We start from the raw sequence: 19,137 nt of genomic DNA on the forward strand, positions 1-19,137 counted from the left end.
AAACCAAACAAAAAAAAAACAAAAAAGAAAAAAAAAGAAAAACCAACATTTCTGTGCTGTGCAAAAGACACTTGGTACAATTCAAACAGAACAAACTCCATGCACATGAACGGGGCTACAGAACACCCCAAGCCAGGACCCGGCTCCCCGGCACCACCTGGCAAAATCCCAACAAAAACAGGGCTGGAAATAATACTGATGCACAAAGTCCCTTTTAATAGGCGGGCAGGGAGGATTGTCACTGAGCCCAGCCACGGCACATGCAGGATGAGCTTCCAAGCACTGCAGCTGGGGTCTTGCTGATGCCCTACAGTGATGGACAGACACGGAGGGGTCGCAGGCAACAAAGCCACACCGGCCGCCTGGGAGCCGAGGGGTGCTAAGATGACACAGTCACTGCCGTCAGGGCTCCGTTCCGGGTGTAGTAGAACTTGCTGAACGCCTCTTCAAGTAAACAGGTAAGTCTGCTCTGGTCAGCCTGGGAAGAACAAGCTGGAGTGAGGGCTAGGCCCAGCCCATGCAGAGCCAAGAGCTTGGCCTAAGCCTGCCAGGGCACCCGGGCAGCGACACGGCTTAGTTCTCCTACCTCCCCAGCCAGGAGAGGACTGGTCTGGCATAAACCATTTCAGGTTTACATTCCCACCCAAGCCCCAGGCTTGCTTACCTCACTGATGAATCCAAGCTGGACCAGTTCAGCTGCCAGCTCCTGGATGTTGTCATCTGCAACACAGGGATGGGTGTAAGTCCCTGGTCTGAGCGTGCTGCTGGCCCCAGCACACCAGAGCATGAGAAGAAAGGTACTTACTGGGCTGCAGGTCACAGCTCAAGTGTCGATTCAACTTGTCTTCCAGTTTCAGCAGCAGTGTTAACTGCAGGGCAGAGAAGTTCTCATGAGGGGCTGCATGGTGGCCACAGCCAGGAGCATCCCCAGAAATCCCCATCAGGATAGGAACCACCCCCCTCCAGAGCCCCACAGCACTCTCACAGAACAGCCACAGCCAGTTCCGTTCCAAACCACAGCCACGAGCACCATCCTGCGGAGGAAGCCTGAATCTGGGTGTGGGCCAAAAACATGTGCTACGTGCCAGGTCGGCCACAGGCACGGGCCTGGGTCTGGCTTTGGGCCCCAAAGATGGCAGCTGTGGCAGCAGGGGGTCACGCCGGAGCCACGCGCTCTGCACAGCGGCCCTGGTACACACACACACAACACGCTCAGCCAGAAGATGGGAACATACATGGTGCTTCACTCCCTCCTCTACTGACTCAATGTTGCACTGCATCAGCACCACCTGCAACGGGAGCAGAGACACCTCATGACTGACTGCTGCTGCACAGCACCGCTGCCGGCGAGGGGAGGGATGGAGCTGCCGTCTCTCACCTTGCGGGTCTCCACCTCAGCGGGCTCGGGAGTCGGGGTTTTCACTGACGGTGGAGCAATGGGAGACTTCACCACTACTTGCTGGGGCTGCTGGGGTCGCGGCATCCCAAAAGCTGTGAGTGGGTAGATACCATTCCTACAAGAAAGGACCAGAGTCTGAGGTTATGCCTCTCCTAAATTTTTCCAGTCTTAAACATAGTTAAAGCTGCCCTTGAAAAAAACCCTCGTACCTTACATCCTCCAGGAATTTGTCCAGCTCCAATGCCGGAGATTGTGAGAAGCTGGGGAAAAAAAAAAAAGGTACTGAAGTGAGAAGTCATCCTACAGAGCCATGCACTCGAGTCTCTTTGGGTGCAATTTCAAACCCCCGTGTCCTAGATGATGGCTGTGTCAGTGGGCAGAATGAGCACGGGCAGCGGCAGCCAGCCAGCGGTGAGGCAGACTCTGATCTTCCTGTTCAGGAAGCAACTGTTCACAGCAGCTCAGGTGAGGCAACGTTTTCATTACAGCAGAACAGATCTCGCCTCCCGTGCAGTGCTGTCCCATGCACACAATTCTTGGGAAGCTAGCCCGGTAACACCGTGTTCCTAGCAAGGTTTTTCAAAAGACGTGTGTTACACCAGACCCACGAAGCCTGCATCCATCTCCAGAAGAGCAAGGGCACTCAGCACCGCAAAGGCACAACCTCTGCAGCAGCTGATGGCACGGTGTGACCAGCCATACCGCTCCAGACCAGGATTTAATGCCCTGCCCAAATACTTCTGACTGGAGCTCAGGATACTTCCCTTCTCTGTCATTTCTTTCCCAGATTGCTCGTTCAGCTTGGTGGCTTCTTAATGTAGTGGCCCAGAGGAAGTTAACTCGTTTTTAACTCCTCAGCCTCTAACTCCATTGAACATCCTCCTGGCTGGTGGAGGACAGCAAGCACTGGCAATCCCTCCCCTTCGTGCCCTGACTTCTCCTACGTCTACTGCTCTTCCTCTTCCTCACCCTCAAGGACGTACAGTTCCTCTGTGCGGTGATGACGACTTCCAGCTCCTGGGTGCAGTCAGCTCTGATCTGCTCCAGGTCTGGTCACAAAGGTTGCCACTTTGCACACTCTACAGGTGACACCTTTAGACACTGCACTCAGCCCCCATAACCGTCTCCCATTCTCTGGCACTGATGCCATCCTCGCTCTCGCCTACACCTGCACAGCAGCGCGTTTTCAAGAGGCTGGAAACCATCTGCTCCTGTGGTGCTCCTTCACGGCCTTCTCGGGCAGAGGAGAGGTGCTTTGTCTCCGAGGCCAGCTGCTGTTGTCTTTGGCATGGCATGGGCAGTTAGCAGCACCAGAACAGTCCTCAGCGAGCACCTCATTCCCTTCTGGTTCTGACAAACAAGGAAACACAGGTTTCCCTACTTTGCCAATTCCCCGGTACAACATTTCCCTCGTCACCTTAGTCCACTCAGCTTTTTAGTGTCCACTTGACTACAGCTTCTTTTGGACCGGCTGCAACAGAAGCCCTGAACTGCCGGTCTCCTCCATACCACGGTCCTGAGGCTGCTTTGAAGAATTTCAGGATTAGGCAGACTGCAAGTGGCTCAAATCCTGCCCTGATCCCCCCTCAAGCGCTTTGCTGTTCCACCCACGCTGGTGCAGGCCGCACGCCTGCCTCGCGCCCCAGACCGCTCTCCAGCCCTTTCAACACGAACCACCGCTCAGTTTCCCGTCCCTACTACAGTGGCAGCTTTCAGTAAAAGTTCTCATTTTTTTCCTAGCAGCTCCTTTCGCGTGGCACCCAGATGAATCACTGGAAGTTACGCTCTGACATTTTGAGTCATTACCATGTTTTCTTTTTCCTCTTCCAGCACCCCTAGGTACCGCGCTCCCAAAAGGCGAGTCCCAGGCTGGCACATGCCAGGTAGCCCATCCTGTGTGGACTGAAGCCCCGCACAGGTAAGGAATTGCTCTTGCACAGGCTTGGCTATTCACTCGTCATCCTCCGTTTTGAACCTTTAATTAAGAAAAAGCATTCCGAAGGGGATTCAATACTGCTATTTACGAGTGCTACGAAGACCAGAATGTCAGTTTTAGAAAGGTCTCTATGGCTCAGAGAGCTTCTCAAATGAACAGTGCTTTCTTTCCTTGCCATCTTGATTACTTTTGTCCAGTAGCCGGAGCACTCCAGAATGCTGGGCTGCCCTGGAAGCACGCTGGCCTTCTCTGGAAATACAGTATCCACACCTTGGTCATGTCAGCTCACCCATCAACCAGGTGAGGTTTCATTATCCAAGATTTAACATCGCTTTTTGGCACTCTACTTGCCCCATACGTATTCCCGTCACTTCCTTAGGGAGCTCCAGTGGCTGCTGTGTGGTACTGATAGCTGCCCAAAGCAGCCTTTCCCCTGCAGATTGTAGAACGACCTGCTTCGTTAAGAAAACACCGATGAACCATTTCTTCAACACGCTGGACTCCATTTGACAAGGCTGTGACTGGTCCAAGTCACTTCCCCAAGCTGTTCAGCTAGGTTTTGCCAAGGACCGTTCCAACTACAGTGTGTTAATTTCCCACCCCTCCCTCTGGGAACAATTCACATCCCAGCTGGATGGAGTCTGTTCACAGAACACGGGCACAAGCTCTTCTTCCACCCAGTAGTGACCTGCCACGGCATTTTTTGTGCCCTGACAGAGAGTGAGTGCTCCTTCACCAACAGCACCATCAGCTCCCTTTTGTTTCCCAGTTAGCGGTGAGGTACCGACACCAACTTGAAGGGAGAGTCCCGGGCAGATCCTTCAGCGCTCACCCCAGCGCCCTGGTACCTGCCCCACACGCACCTGAGCAGCCCCCTCCAGGTACATCACGGGGTACTCACATCATCTTGACTCCTTCCCTGTCCGCGTGATTAATCTCTGCCAACACCGCACTCATGTCGAGGTTTTTGGTCATTTCTTCTAAAGCATTTTCAGGAATCATATCTGTTAAAAAAAAAAAAAAAAGTTAGACCTGAACTGCAATACCTTTCCAACCTAAGAGAAGCATAAAACCCCCGAGGCTTTAGGCTGTTGGTCTCCCACGCAACTCGGAGCAGGCAGGGCACCACGCTCCTCCAGGCTCTGTGGCGCCCACAGCTCTGTTTCACAAGGCTGTGGTCCCCGCCTGCTAAGAGCAGCACGAAGGTCTTGGTTTCCAGGATGCCAGCTGAACCGAGAGCTTAGCGGAGCTTCGTAGAGTGCAAGGTGTGGCACCCGGGGACTCCATACTCACGCTGATGTCCAACGATACAGTGAGCAGCCAGCAGCTTTAGTGACGGCACCTCAAACAACGCCTGATGAAAAAGGAGCTCCCGGGCCGTGGGACGCTTGCCAGGGTCCTGTTCTAGACACTTCTGAATGAACTCCTGAAAGACAAGGACGGTGTGAGCCCACGTGCCGTGCCAACACATCCGCAGGGGCGCCGGTCCCTCTTCGCTCACCCTCTGCAAGGGGTCCTCCAGCAGCTGGATGGCACTGTTAATGGCCTCCTGGGGCACGTAAGACGACTCTCCATTACCCTGTATTTCCAGCACCGCCATCTGCAAACACAAAGCAGCACGTCAGACTGCAGTGGGAGTTACTGAGCTGAGGAAGACCACTGCCAAGCATGGGATCCGAACAGCCACGTTGTTTGGGGCCATTTAAGGTCACAGTTTGTGGCGGAGGAGAGAGAACGACTGCCTCATTACAACAGCTTGTTTCCAGCACCCGAACAGATTGTCAGGGAGACCTGAAAACTACGCCAGCGTCACCTCAGACAGTAAGTGTCTCCATTCTGAACCTTACGATCCACTGGCCTGTTCTTCTGCTCGGTAATTCCCACCCGCTAATGAAGCAGCCACTGGGTCACTGCCAGAACCTGACAGCATCCCTCTTGCCCATAGGAACAGCTCTGTGCTACAGGCAGAAAAGCAAGCACAGAGCACCACCAAAACTGGATCCAGCCAACACACACAGAAACTCCCAGCTAGAAAAGGCTGGCAAACGATTCCAGAGAACATCTTCAGATTCAGCTCAAGTTCTGCTTCCCGAAAGCCGTGTGTTTCCACAGTTCTCTTCCTGCCTCACTTACGGGATGTGCAGCATAGGTTCAAAATTCTTCATGCCGGGTCCTTCTGGCAATTCTTCCCAGAAAATACTCTTACCAACAACACCCCTTTCCTAGATTCGGGCCTACCGATGGCAAGGACAGAGGAACCACGGAGCTGCTAAGATCAGGTACGGCAGACTCGTGCCTGACTGCAACCAGCACTTTTATCAGGTGGGGACAGGCTGGCCCAGAGAAGTCACGGACCACATCTGCCCTCTCCTCCAGATCCCACAGCAAGAGCAGGTACTCCCCAGAGGGGAGTTTTGCTCTCCGTGTACATCATACAGCTTGTAGCAGTGACTGTTCCCACCAGCCAGTGGGGGAGACTTCAGAACTGGCCAAGACCTGCACAGTAGCAAATTACACACCAGGAATTTCAGGAAGACCTGCATGTTACTGAGCTATTTCCTTCTTAGTAAGGCATTTGGGGGAGCCTCAGTGGGGATCCCTCCATGGCGAAGTGCGTTTGGCTCAAAGAACGAAATGCGCTTGTCACCAAGCCAACCCACCCATAACCACAGCACCTCCACAGAGACATCTCCTTCCCTCAAATTCACTCTCTCCATCCCGCAGCCAAAGCGTTCCACACTCACCTCCAGTGCACACATCCCGAAGGAGTAAATGTCCACAGCAGTGGTAACGTTGGCAACTTCTGTAACACAGAAATAGCGCTTTGTTATCAGGCCATCCCTGCATTCAGCAGGACCACCTTGGCATCAGGCTACCCTGCAGCCCCCTCTCCCTCTTCTGCTGTAACAACACAGAGGAGTTGGAGCATTTAAGCAGGCAAATAACTCAAAACTGTTAATGTGACAACTGTTAATGGGACATCTGTCATGAGCCTGCAGCTGAAAGCAAGACACAGAACAGCTTGGAAACATTAGTGAGGCCAACAAAACCAGGCTTGCAGCTGTAGCCACACCATACCTCCATATTCCGGGGCAAAGAAGTGCAGGTTCTTCTGCTCCTCACGACACGTCTTAACGTGGTTGTTAATTGTGTCCGGTGCCACTGGAAGAAAGTAAGGAATGCTTAGGACACAGGAAACCGTAGCCCATCCCCAACTAGATCCTAGGGAACACATGCAACTCCAGGGCCCTCTGGTGCCCAAGGGGGCAGCACAGTGGAGATAAGTTGTCCCTTCAGTCCCTCATCTCGGGTCACCTGCCCCAATACATTATCCATCATTCCCTTGGCTGCAGACGGACTACAACAGCTTAGCGTCACTCTCCAAGAGCAAGCCTGGAGACCACGGCTTCCGCCGAATGGGAAGGCAAGCTGGGAAGGATTCCCTGTTGAAGTGCGACTCCTGAAAGCACCTAACTTAAATCGGATCTATAGCATTTGTCACAAGCAACTCAACTGTAACTCAAGCTCTAAAAGAGCCAGCGATGCCAAGATCACTGCAATTAGTCACCACCTCAGGGCTCTAGGAGAGGACAGACCTACACGGCAACTCTTCCACATTATCAGCAGGGCACAGCAAGGCTGCTGAATGAGGAGAGATGACCACCCTGGCAGCAGAGGCCTCCCAGCAGCCAGCACCTCCCCAGCAAAAACCACAAACAACTCAGAGCTGCAGCTGGCAGCTCCCGGCCACAATAACAACAAGCAGAACATGAGTACAGACCCCCCCCCAGAAGACAAGCCTTCAGGACAGCCACCTCTGAACAGACTGCAAACAACTCCCCAAAACCAAGCAGCTGGCTCCACCAGGGGGAAACACTGAGGGAGGCAGGGGGCACAGAGTCACCATCCCATCGGAAGCTCTACTTCCACCCTTGAACATGCCCGGTCCCACCGTCTCAGACCCGTCTCCCACTTTGTCAACCTGCTGGACAACCGCAATTGATCCTGGTCTGTACTGCTACTGTGTGGACTTACATGGGACGTGCCGAACCACTGGTGTTTTTCCAGGTGCCCCTGGATTAGGGCAGGACACATCGAAGAGGATTCCCTGTTGAATGAGACCGAACTAGCTCCCAGCCTCATAGGAGAGAAGTCTTTCGGGCTCTAGCCAGACAAAAAGGATCTTCCTTGAGCACTCAGCCCAGCCTTGCTAAGCGGTACATCCCGAATCATATGGTCTTATTAAAGCACTGCAAATGGAGCTTGCTCTGTTGGCCAGCATCTACCTTCCCAACCAACCGCTCGTCAGCAGCTTACTGCCTTTTGTTCCTGTGCTAGCGCTGATCTTGGCAGCCCAGTCAGATTACTTCATCCCTAGTGCCTGCCTCTTCACAAGCACCAGCGGGGCCTCTCAGCTTCACAGCACGAAGCAAAGTAGGTGAAATTCTTTATCTTCCTCTTAAGAACTGCTCTGCGTTTTCCCAGTGACTCCGGCTGCCCTAGATGAGGTCTGGTCAGGGCCACGCACAATCACACCAATTCTCCCTACTGGGGACTCTGCCCCAATGGGTCCTAGCATTGCACGCCAGGCACGTGGGTCACATTCCTCCCTTGAACACCTAGTAGGCGGTCGGTCCTCCTCAGTTCCCAAATGACAAGCTCCGGACTTTGTCCAGCTCTGTATTTTGTGCTACTGAGCTACTGACGACTGGAATTTGTCCAGTCCTCCAAGGTCTTCCTCTGCTTCTGGAGGACATCCTGACCTGCCCCAACATCACACATTGCCCACGTTTCTATTAACAGCCTCAACACTAATGAGATCGGTGCCTGAGGGACTCCAAACCCCACCAGTGGGGCAGCCCTTCTTCAGCTTCTGCCCGGTCACCACGCCCACGCCTCCAGCCAGCGCCTGACTCCGCTCGCAGGGAAATCACCCCAGGCCTGTCCAGCACAACAGGTTCCCAGCCTGGGCCTTCTAAAGAGGCTCCCGGATGCCCACAATGGAGAGGTCCCATTAACTCACTTTCGTCTGCAGGCAGTGTCTGCCTGAGGTAGCCCACTGGGTAGGTCTGGTCTATAGGTGGCTACTAAGAGAGCAGGGGCTCTACGCCAGGTCTTCTCTAGCAGCTGGATTTCTTCCTCATTACAGCACTCTCCTGTTTCTTTTCTGTAGATGTTTTGGCCAAGGAACCAAGATGAGGTTTAACAGTACTGGCCCCTTCCCCCCCTAAGTAATTTATTGTTTTCTATTCAAAAGAACAATTCACCACTGTAAAAACAAACAATTACTACTGTCAGATGAGGCTTTGCTTTCTTAAGAAAAAAAAAACAAAAACAAAAAGGGGCAAAGAATGGGGCAATCCCCCCCACACACACACTTGTGACTTCCAGAACTTCTGCTGGAGGCTTGCAGGAACTAAAAATAATTTCTCCCAGATCTACAGTATAGCACTGGTGGGCGTGAGGGCTGGCGATAAGGACAGCTACAGCACTACGAGGGGCCAGGGGCCGATCACACCCAGAAACGTGATATTGCTGCAGATGCGCAGCCACCTCAATACTGTGGAATTTTTGATCAAGAACAAATTTTTCCTCAGAGTGACCAGCCAATACCATTAACATCTTGGCGTTCCCCTGAGGTCTGGGCTGTAGCACAGTCACAGGATCTCGCTGATCCCAAACGTGTTTGTTCCCTGTCTACAAGAACTATTACTTTGTCCCAGTTTTTGAAGAACAGGGTATTTAAGACTTCAGAAACCCCTCTGCTCCAAAATCTGAATTTCTTATTTGTTTATGGAACACGGGATGTCTTTGTGCAGCGTGCAGTATACATGAACTATCCAAGAGGTGTTTTTGTGACCCCTGCTAAACCTAACATCTCCTGCATGCATGAAAGCCTCTGACTGCCAGGAACCAGCTAGACAACCGGGGGATATGAAGTCAGTCTTCTGTTCATTCTGCCTTCCTTATCAGTGCAATGGTCTGTCAGAGTAATCAGGAACCCAAAACTCATCTTCAGCTGCACAGTCCTATGCAGTCAGGGCTCTGGCAGCCACCCCCCAGATCCTGCATGCAGCTGAGCTGCTGCCAGGGCAGCACCACCAGGCCAGACCCTAGAGGAGGGCAGAGACAGGCACTGTGTCAACAGTGACAGCCCTGCAGGAATTGAGCACACGCCATCGAGTGTTGGACTGATGTCCTCAGGCAGGAACCCTGGCGCGGTACTACCCAGGACAATGCTATCCTGCCAAACCTGGAGCAGAATCAGCCAAGTATATCAAGTCATCTTCCAAACGAGGCTTTGATTGGCTTAATTTTCCCACCTGTCTTTAAACGCTGTTACTACCGTGTGTGGGTTGGCAAGGGCCACTACCCAGCCATTCCGTCCTTCGCTCCTGGGCCCTGTTTAAGAACAGGGAAGAGGCAGTAATCAATCACAAAAAGCCATCGTCAACAGAAACCTTAGCCAGTGATGTATCACAGGCTCTCCCACACCAGAAAGGCAAGTGCAACGGAACCCTAGCCCAACCTCCATCTGTAATGGCTGTCTGCGCCTCATCAAGGACTTGATAATGAGCCTACGGACATCCTGCAGTGGCTCCAGCATTTCATGAGAGAGCTGGACTTGTGCTGTCTGTGGGAACTTCCAGCTCAGACACAGAGAAAAGGCAGTTCTGAACCTGCTGTCATCTGGGACCTGTCCCCTCCAACACGCTGGTCCTTGTGCCTCCGAACTTGCCAAGTCCCACTGGAATTCCTCAGCGTGTTTTTCTGTCACTGTTGCAGAGGCTGGCTCTGCAGCTGGGTTTGATTAGCCACGCTTGACGAGCCTTCTTCCTGCTCCAGCAGCTTATACCGCAGCTCGCATGCAGAACCTTGCTCTGCTATTGCAAAGCAGAAGCAATGCAACAGTAGAACAACGGCACAAGACTGCCAGACTCCGCTGTAAGCCTTAGAGCCTTGCCAGACACACATCCGTGCCATTCACCGCTGGGACAGCAACACCTTGCTGTTGAAGTCAGCTCTGAAGAACTCACTGTGAGCATCTTAAATAAGGCCGACAAAAGTGCCATTACACCCGGTGACAGAATTTTAGAAACCGGGACAAGAAGCTTTGGTTCTGGTCTGGTCTAGTCACTATCGTAGGTCTACCGCCTCGGTGTGCAGGCCACTTAGCACAGAGGCTTGAGGGGAGCTTCACCTCAGCACGCATTTTAAAACAAACTCTTGACTGCACAGGGTAGGAATGCACGCTTTAAGGCATGGCTGACACAAGCTCTTCTGACTTGATTCGCAGGTGGCTGCTACCGGCCATCCACTGCTGTATCTAGCGATGACTCTCAGTGCGGTGAACGACCAGATGCACGAAGGCTAAGGACAGTTACGCTAAGCAAGACAAACAGTGACGGTCAAAAGGGAAAGCCAGACCACCAACATGAACCACGAACATGCCTTTCTCAGCCACAGAGAAGATGACAGCAAGGGGCAGACTACAGGACACAGCACCACAGGACTGATCAGTCCAGTAGGCAATTAGCAAGGCAAAGACGAATTTTAGAAAGGATTCAGCTGAATACGGTGTCTGTGCAGAGCAGATGATAGGAAGCGATGTGAGGTGCAGTAAAAGGTAGGACAAGCAACTTGCCTTTGGCAAGCTGAACTCAATTGACAATAAAAGCATAAAGTGAAATAATCAGCATCGCTATGGGAATATGCAGAGCTGCTACACTTCTCAAACCCCCAAGGACACGCTGGAGCAAAGAGCTCCCCAGGGTAAACAGACAGCTCGGCCGAGCACCCCTCAGCCAAGAACGCACATGGTGGTGTCAATGCCCAATTGTCACCAGGGGCAGGCTTTAGCAGAGATGCCCAGTCACCCTGACTTGCCCTTTCAAACACTGCACGCTGCAAAAGGCATTTTCCTCTTGTCCCGTGCCCAATTCACACCCACCTTTTCTGCATTCAACACCTCCTCCTTGCAAGTAGGAAGGACAGTCTGCCCGACAGCCCGTCCTTTCCTCCTGAAGTAGCCGCTGAACCACGCGGTCTCTTGCAAGTGCCTACCCATTCTCTGAAGCAAGATTACATGACGCAGCTCTTTCAGTAAAGTGCTCAAGTACCCTGCTCTCCAGATTTTAGCAGGCTCAGAACACAGGGGAAAACAAGACAGCAGTGAGAAGGATCAACAGCTGACCTTTAAGATTAGTCCCAGGGTTGCTGTGCAATCCAGCAACAGGGGACAATTATGGGACCTTACCTATGCTGCACTGTACCAGCACCACAGGGACCCAAAAATAACCGACCGAATGCAAGACCATCTGTTTGCAGCTATAAAGGGATGGCCCAGGGCCGGGATAGCTACGAGGCCGCGTTATTATCCCCCGCACTCATGTTCTCAAGACATTTTCACTGCTGCAAGAGGGTACAAGACCGCACAGACCCAAGATATTTCACAGTTCACGTCATTTGCACACCGAGTTGACAACTGCAGTTTTATTAGGGAGGGCAAAGCCTCACAAACAAGCAACTAGGAAGCTACTGGAAACAAAAAGCAGCATACAGCCATCAAACACTGAGTCAGACAGGGAAAGCAGTGGCAGATTTAAGTTGATCACAGAATACGAGATCCTACAGCCCTGCAGTTCTGTATCAGGGACTGTAAACAGAGTTATTTGCAACACAGCCACGAGGAGCAAGAGGATTTCATTAACAGTTGGATATCTAATGATATGAAGGGGCAGAGAGGTTCAGTGTATGAGAAGCTCACTACACACCGTCACCAGTGCCAGACCGCGGCCTCCTGGCTGCTTACGCTCTATGTTCCCTCTCGCCACATCCATTGGCATCGCTTCAGAGCAGTGCAACTGATCTCTGCTTAAAACACTGCCCACGCCTGACTTCAGGGAAATACTGCTGAAGCAGAACCAGCGGTACTTGCAACTGAGCGCAGACACCACACGAAGTTTTATGTATTTTTGAGAGGTATGCTTCTCCACAGAAATTAATATGGAATCACAAAATTGTGGGATGGGTCAGGTTGGAAGGGGCCTCTGCAGGTCACCTCATCCAGCCCCACTATCTGAGGAGGGACAGCCAGAGCCGGTTGCCCAGGACCATGCCCAGACAGCTTCTGAATAGCTCCAAGGATGGAGACTCCATCACCTCCCTGGGCAGCCTGTGCCTGGGTCACCCTCACGCTGAACAAGTGTTTCCTGGTGTCCAGAGGGACCCTCCCATGGCCCAGATTGTGGCTGTTGCTTCTGGCCCTGGCACTGGGCACCACTGAGAGGAGCCTGGCTCCGTCCTCTTGGCACCCTCCCTGCAGGTATTTATACACACGGATGCAATCCCCCTGAGCCTTCCCTGCTCCAGGCTGAGCAGCCCCAGCTCCCTCGGCCCTTCCTCACTGGCGGGATGCTCCAGTACCTTCAGCATCTGGGTGGCCCCTCGCTGGACTCTCTGCAGCCTGTCCACACCCTTCACTGTACTGGGGACCCCAGCACTGGAGCCAGCACACCAGTGCTGAGCAGAGGGGAAGGGTCGCCTCCCTCCACCTGCGGGCAGTATTGTGCCTAGCGCAGCCCAGGATGCCATCAGCCCTTGTGCAAGGGCACGTTGTTGGCTCACGTAAACATGAAGGCACACAAACGAATGATGGGAAGGACAATGATCATATTGTGTCTGATTTCTTGTAAAGTGCTGGATGATATTTTTATGTTTAAGTAAAAAAGCATTCAGAGTTTTAAACTGACACATTTGACCACGTCCATTACATGGAAGTAGAAAGTGGGAGTGGGTGGAGCAGGAAACGCGAGACCGTAGACACGAGAGCAGGTAAGTTCCGTAAGACAAGTACTTGCCAGTCCTGGCTGCGTGCAGGGTCTGAAGCAGGGACGTGGGGCTTATTAGCACTTTGGAACAGTTCATGATCCAAACAACTTCATTCCAAAGTGTGCAGGGAGATTTGGAATCTGCACACAAAATCAGGTTCCTAAGTTCGAGACGAGAGGAATGAAGGTCCGATGGGCCAGGCAAACCCCTGCCTGGGTTGCATCATCTGACTGCAGTACAGTCTTTACATCAAGTGGATGAAGGGGCGCAGGAACTGCCGTTCTTGCTCAGTTCTTTCACAACCAAAATCGCAGCGCGCTAATTAACTGCAGCAGCCTCACATCATGGTGCAATCAGAAAAACAGGAGAAGACATCCACTGAAGTGCTAGGGACTAAGCTACTCTGGGGAAATCTTTTACTCCCAGAAGAAAGATGTATACTGAAAACCAAAGTCCTCAGAAGCATGTCCATGAATATTATTTTATCTTTTGAGCAGCTCTGCTTAACAGAAACTTGGATTGAACCAGTATAAAAGCATATTCAACTAATATGCAATTAGGGCCCACAAGTCTGAGTATTTCAAGGGTAAGTTCCCTGAATTTCAGACTCCACATCTCTGCGATTACCATTGCTTCACAACATGCACAGATGACCTTGGAAGACTTAAACAGAAAAGCTCACCGCCTGAAAGCAGAAGCTGGAGTGAAAATGCTACTCAGGCCCACATGCCTTAAGGCCTGAATCACAAAATTGTCTAGGTTGGAAGGGATCTCTTGAGAATATAGCTCAACCCCCCTGCCCAAGCAGGGTCATCTAGAGCAGGTCACCCAGGACCATGCACAGTTTGCTTTTGAGTATCTCCAGGGAAGAACCACAACCTTTCTGGGCAACCTGTTCCAGGGTCTGACTGCCCTCACAGTGAAAAAAGGGTATTCCTGTGTTCGATGAACTTAATGCATTTCAACTGGTGCCTGTCGCCTCTTGTCCTGTCAGTGGGCACTGCAGAGGAGAAACTGGCTCCCTCCTCCTCATTCCCTCGCACCAGGTATTTATACATATTGAAGTGATCCCCCTGAGCCTTCTCCTCTCCAGGCCAGTTTCAGATCTCTCAGCCTCTCCTCGTATGGGCAGATGCTCCAGTCCCTTAATTGTCTTCATGGCCCTGTGCAGGACTCAGTCCCGTAAGTCCATTATCTTTCTCGTACTGTGCAGCTCAGACCTAGACACAGCGCTCCAGGTGTTGCATCACCAGTGCTAAAGAGAAAAGAAGGATCAAAAAAAAATCTTCCTAATGTAGCCCGGAATGCTGTTGGCTGCCTTTGTTGTCAGGGTGCGTTGCTGGCTCATAGTCAGCTTGCTGTCCTCCAGGACTCCAAGGTCCCTCTCTGCAGAGCTGGTTTCCAGAAAGTTAGTCCCCAGCATATGCTGGTACAGGGAGTTATTCCTGCCCCGCTGCAGGACTTCACACTTCTCCTTGATGAACCTCAACAGATTCCTCTCTGCTTAATTCTCCAGGCTGTCTGGGTCCCTGTGAACGGCAGCACACCCATCTGGTGTACCACCACTCCTCCCAGTTTTGTATCAGCTGTGTACTTGCTGAGGGTGCACACTGTCCCATCATCCAGATCACTAATGAAAATGTTAAACAGTACTGGCCCCAGCATTGGCCCCTGGGTACACCACTAGTGACGTGCCTCCAACTAGACTTTGTGGGCCTGGATGTTCAGCTGGTTTTCAATCCACTGCACTGTTCATTTATCTAACCCATACTTTGCCAGCTCATCTGTGAAGTCAAGGTAAACAATACCTATTGCTGTCACCTCATTGCGGAAAGCTATCAGGATTGTTAAGAACAATTTCCCCTTCATAATCCACTCTGACTACTCCTGATCACAGTCTTGTCTTGTGTTTGGAAATAGCTTCCCGGATTAGTAGCTCCATCACCTTCCCAGGGACTGAGGTGAGGCTGACCAGCCTGTGGTTCCCCACATCTTCCTTCTTGAAGACAGGAGTGACATTTGCTCTCTTTCAGTCTTCAGGAACATCTCCCATTCTCCATCACCTTTCAAAGATAACCGACAGTGGCCTTAGAATGGCAAGAGCCAGCTCCCTCAGCGCTTGTGTGTGCATCCCATCAGGCCCCGTGGACTTAGGTACGTCCAATCTTTTTTTAAGTGTTTCCTAACCCGGTCCTCCTCCACCAAGGGCAAATTTTCTTTGCTCCGGACTTTCCCCCTGGTCTCAGGGACCCAGATTCCTGAAGGCGAGCCTCAGCAGCACAGACTGAGGCAAAGGCAGTGAACACCTTGGCCTTTTTTGTGTCCTTTGTCACCAAGACATCCACCCCAATTAACAGAGGGACATTTTCCTTCGCCTTCCTATTGCTGTTTACTTGTAGAATCCTTGCTTGCTGCCCTTCGCATCACTTGCCCAATTCAACCCCAGATGGGCTTGGCTTTCCTCACCCATCCTCACGTGACTGGACAGCATCTCTATATTCTTCCTTGCATCAACCGCCTTTGCTTCTACAGAAAATAATTCCAAATAAAACTGTTTGGCAGTTAGGGAGAATGTTAAGCATTTCATCCTGTCGATGCAAAATGCTTGCTAAGGGAGCATTCCAAAATGCTAATGTTTCATGTGCCTTCAGTCAAAGGACCCCAAACGGAGCAGACATACGCAACTGCCATACCAACACTAAAACGGGTAAACGAAGACCTGGATGACCGTAAGACGTGCCCTGGCACATCCCAGAAATCCACCTAAAGGCAGAGAGAAAACACAGTCCAGCAAAGCTGAAGAAGCAGATGCCTTCAATGCAACACAAAAAAGAATAAATTTGACCACAGAAAAGGCAGGTTCTCATAAGAGAGCACTAAACTGGGAAATTGAAGCCTTTACAGAAGATCCTATTTAACTGAAAATGACAACCAGTCTAGAAAACAGTTATTTTCTGGTGTTTTCATGAATGAGATGGCTCACAGCAGCACAAAGCAGGTATACTGAGCAAGGAAGGCAAGCACATGAAACAAGAGACAGCTTTGAAACCTTCTGCAAAATAAAAATGAGAGTTTATTACCATCACAGGACAGCAGGAGGCAAATCTGTTAAGAGTGCATTCCACTTGGTGGCTTTGCAACAAGGCCACCAAAGACACCAATTCTTACCACTAAATCTGACTTGGAAAAACAAACCAAGACCTTCCCCCAAATGCACACACTACAGCACAACACACACATCCAGTCAGATATTAGCTGCAGTTTCAAAAATTAACCACAGCAATTAGAAGCCCACTGATTGTCACTTACCTATGACCGCTCCTCCTGCCCTGGGGCATCTGCTTATACAGAAAATCAAGGCAGGTCTCTGGTAACCATTTTTGCCGCTCTAGTAATCACACCAGCAGCTAGGTCACAAGACGCCTGTCAGTTTATTATGATCAGAAATTAACTTCATGTTCCACCCAGCTTGTTCAACAGTTTCTCAAGAACAATCCAAATATGAAGTCTTCACTTCATGACAGGCTTTTATACCACTGGCAGTCTCAAAGACAAGACAGACCAAGGTGAGACAAAGCCTTTAAAAACCAAAACAAACAAAACAAACCCCACAACCCACCCGTTGGCCTTAGTTTTGCCAAGTTTCTAAGCAACTGAAAATGTTCGGCTTGGTAGAGGATGGGCTCAACTCTACACATAAAACTGTACGGCTAGAAGATAAACTACACAAATTCATGGTAAATCTTCCTAATTGCATGCCAGATGGGTGAAAAAGTTTTCCATTTTTATGATAGATTTCTCTGTGTCCGCTGATTCCAACTATCCATTATTATTTCTCTAAACCGCACTTGCCAGAGTTAAAAAACAAAACCAAAACCCAGATCCAAGATACCCTAGATCCTAGTAACCCTATTTTATGTCTCCATCACCTACTAAGTGTCTGAGGTGACTGTTGCAGGTGTGGAAAACAGCATGGTAAGCCCTTGAACATCAGGTAGCAAAATCCAGGAGACCGAAGCAATGACTAAAGTAAGATTACTTAAGAAAGCACGTTGCTCACAACCTCCCTAGCTCAATGCTCAAGCGAGACAGAAGCCTTACGTCCTACATTCAGTGTTTTCAAACCCAAATCACTGTTCAAGATCTAAGGATCAAACAATTTCCAGCTCTCCTATGAACAGTACACAGTGATAACAACTTGTTAAAACAAGTTCTCAAGGAACCAGCCAGGAAAGCTCAGCGTTTCGAGGCCATCCGATGCTGTTTCGGCACAAGTGAGGTACCACAGCATCTTCTCAAGCCTGAAGACCACAGGCTGAGGCCCTTTCCCTGCCTTGCTAGAACAAGGGCCTTTTGTTCTGCTCACAGTGGTGACTTGATTTCTGAGAAATGGCTTGCTAGTCTTAAGCCCTGTTGCCATCGATGTGACTGAACCCACGCTGAAGCCCAGGCTTCGTGTTCCCGCTCCATGGGATTGTTCCTGGTGCGCCACACCTTGTCCCTGGCAAACAAGCCATCCCCAAGGAAATCTGCCCTCCTGATGCCGCAAGCCCTGACTACAGCAACTTCCCCCTCAGCTAGGTAAGACCTCAGATTTGGCGTTTTGAGAGTGCCTCGGCTCTGCTGGCAATGCGGATCAGCACACCACGTCCTCCTCCTGCAAACGCTAAGGCAGCACAGAGCCCACGTGGACAGGCCCTTCCCTCTCCACCACTTCCAGCCAACAGTTGGTAGGTTCCCAATTCAGCAGAAACAAACTCTAACCATCAAGAACAACTGCGATGACAAAAAATAAAATAAATAATTATTGTAAATGCAAATGCGGCGTTCCATTTAATAGCGTTACAAATTGCAGCACTCAAATCCTTCTCTAGCCCCCACCAGCCCAACTCCCTCCTTGTGGGCACAAGTCTCCCCAAAACCAGAGCTTTGTCTGGGGAAACAAGCAGTAAGCCTTCCTTCCCAACTGGGGGCTCATTTGGGCAGGATGTCTCTCTGGCCATCGGGAGCCAGACACATTCACTGAAACAGTCATCTTAAAAACAAAACAACTAAGGAGTTAAAACTACAAGCAAGCAATTGGATAGCCAAACACAAAGCAAAGGCTAGTCCAGGCTTGGTGCCCAGCCAAGTCTAGCAGAGCAGTAGCAGGAGAGAGCCTAATGTATGTGGAAAGTTCAGCTGGGCAGAGCTCAGACCGATGCGTCTGCTTGGCTTGACATGCAGGAGCCGGCATGCACTGGGGTCCATGAACTAGCACGCTCTAAGGACAAGGGGAGGGAGAGAACTAACAACCAGGAGACTTCACAAAGGCAGTGCTCCCTCTCTGTAAGGCTTCGGCTGAGAGCGCAAGGAACAGTCTGCATCCTAGCACAGGGTCTCAAAGGAGGATGCACCTGAGACGAGCAGTTTTAAGTACCAGCCTTATAGCAAGGGAACGCTGAATAAATAAATTAGACAGAGTGTGTATGTTTGTGTGTGCTACAAGTATAGCTATACACACGCATATATATAAAAATATATATATACACACACACACAAATAGCATAATGTACATTACATCTATAGTGGTAGTCACATCACAGGAGCGGAGAAGTTTGCTCACCATTAGCAAATATCCTATGAAAGACTGTTGGAAACAGAGCAGCCCGTAAGCGGGAAGTAAAACGAGATAGAAGTCAATGAGTTGATGAAACAGCAAGCACTTAACATCGATAGAGACAGCTAGGTCAGAATCACAGCAAAACATGGACAAGACTGAGAATCTGGCCCTGCCTCCAGCCACCTTTTAAAAATAAATTTACATATGGAATATTAGTGTTTCTAATTGAGAACCAGACTGGGCAAGGGAGACAAGGCACCTCTGACCAAGCAGAAGATTACATCCGACTCCGAGGCTAAGAAGGTGGAAATCCCGTTCTTTCTGCGAATGCTCTACAGTCCCTTAGCACCCCCTTCAGCAGGCCACTAC

The 19,137-nt window shown here is 50.8% G+C and overlaps 1 protein-coding gene across 1 annotated transcript in view; it reads right to left on the reverse strand.

Moving 5' to 3' along the window:
* Positions 1-196: 196 nt before the first annotated feature.
* NRBP1 (nuclear receptor binding protein 1) overlaps positions 197-19,137 on the reverse strand; it is a 27,516-nt gene continuing 8,575 nt past the window's right edge. Inside the window, exons 7-17 of the mRNA XM_009645526.2 lie at positions 6,414-6,497; positions 6,080-6,138; positions 4,837-4,935; positions 4,629-4,761; positions 4,237-4,339; positions 1,609-1,659; positions 1,379-1,514; positions 1,236-1,289; positions 806-869; positions 665-720; positions 197-478 (exon numbers count right to left, since the gene is read on the reverse strand). Coding sequence (XP_009643821.2) covers positions 380-478; positions 665-720; positions 806-869; positions 1,236-1,289; positions 1,379-1,514; positions 1,609-1,659; positions 4,237-4,339; positions 4,629-4,761; positions 4,837-4,935; positions 6,080-6,138; positions 6,414-6,497 — 938 coding nt within the window. The 3' untranslated portion in view covers positions 197-379. The remainder of the gene's footprint in view (positions 479-664; positions 721-805; positions 870-1,235; positions 1,290-1,378; positions 1,515-1,608; positions 1,660-4,236; positions 4,340-4,628; positions 4,762-4,836; positions 4,936-6,079; positions 6,139-6,413; positions 6,498-19,137) is intronic.

This window comes from Egretta garzetta, unplaced genomic scaffold (genome assembly GCF_000687185.1).
Source record: "Egretta garzetta isolate BGI_Z169 unplaced genomic scaffold, ASM68718v1 scaffold898, whole genome shotgun sequence".
Taxonomy (NCBI): Eukaryota; Metazoa; Chordata; class Aves; order Pelecaniformes; family Ardeidae; genus Egretta; species Egretta garzetta.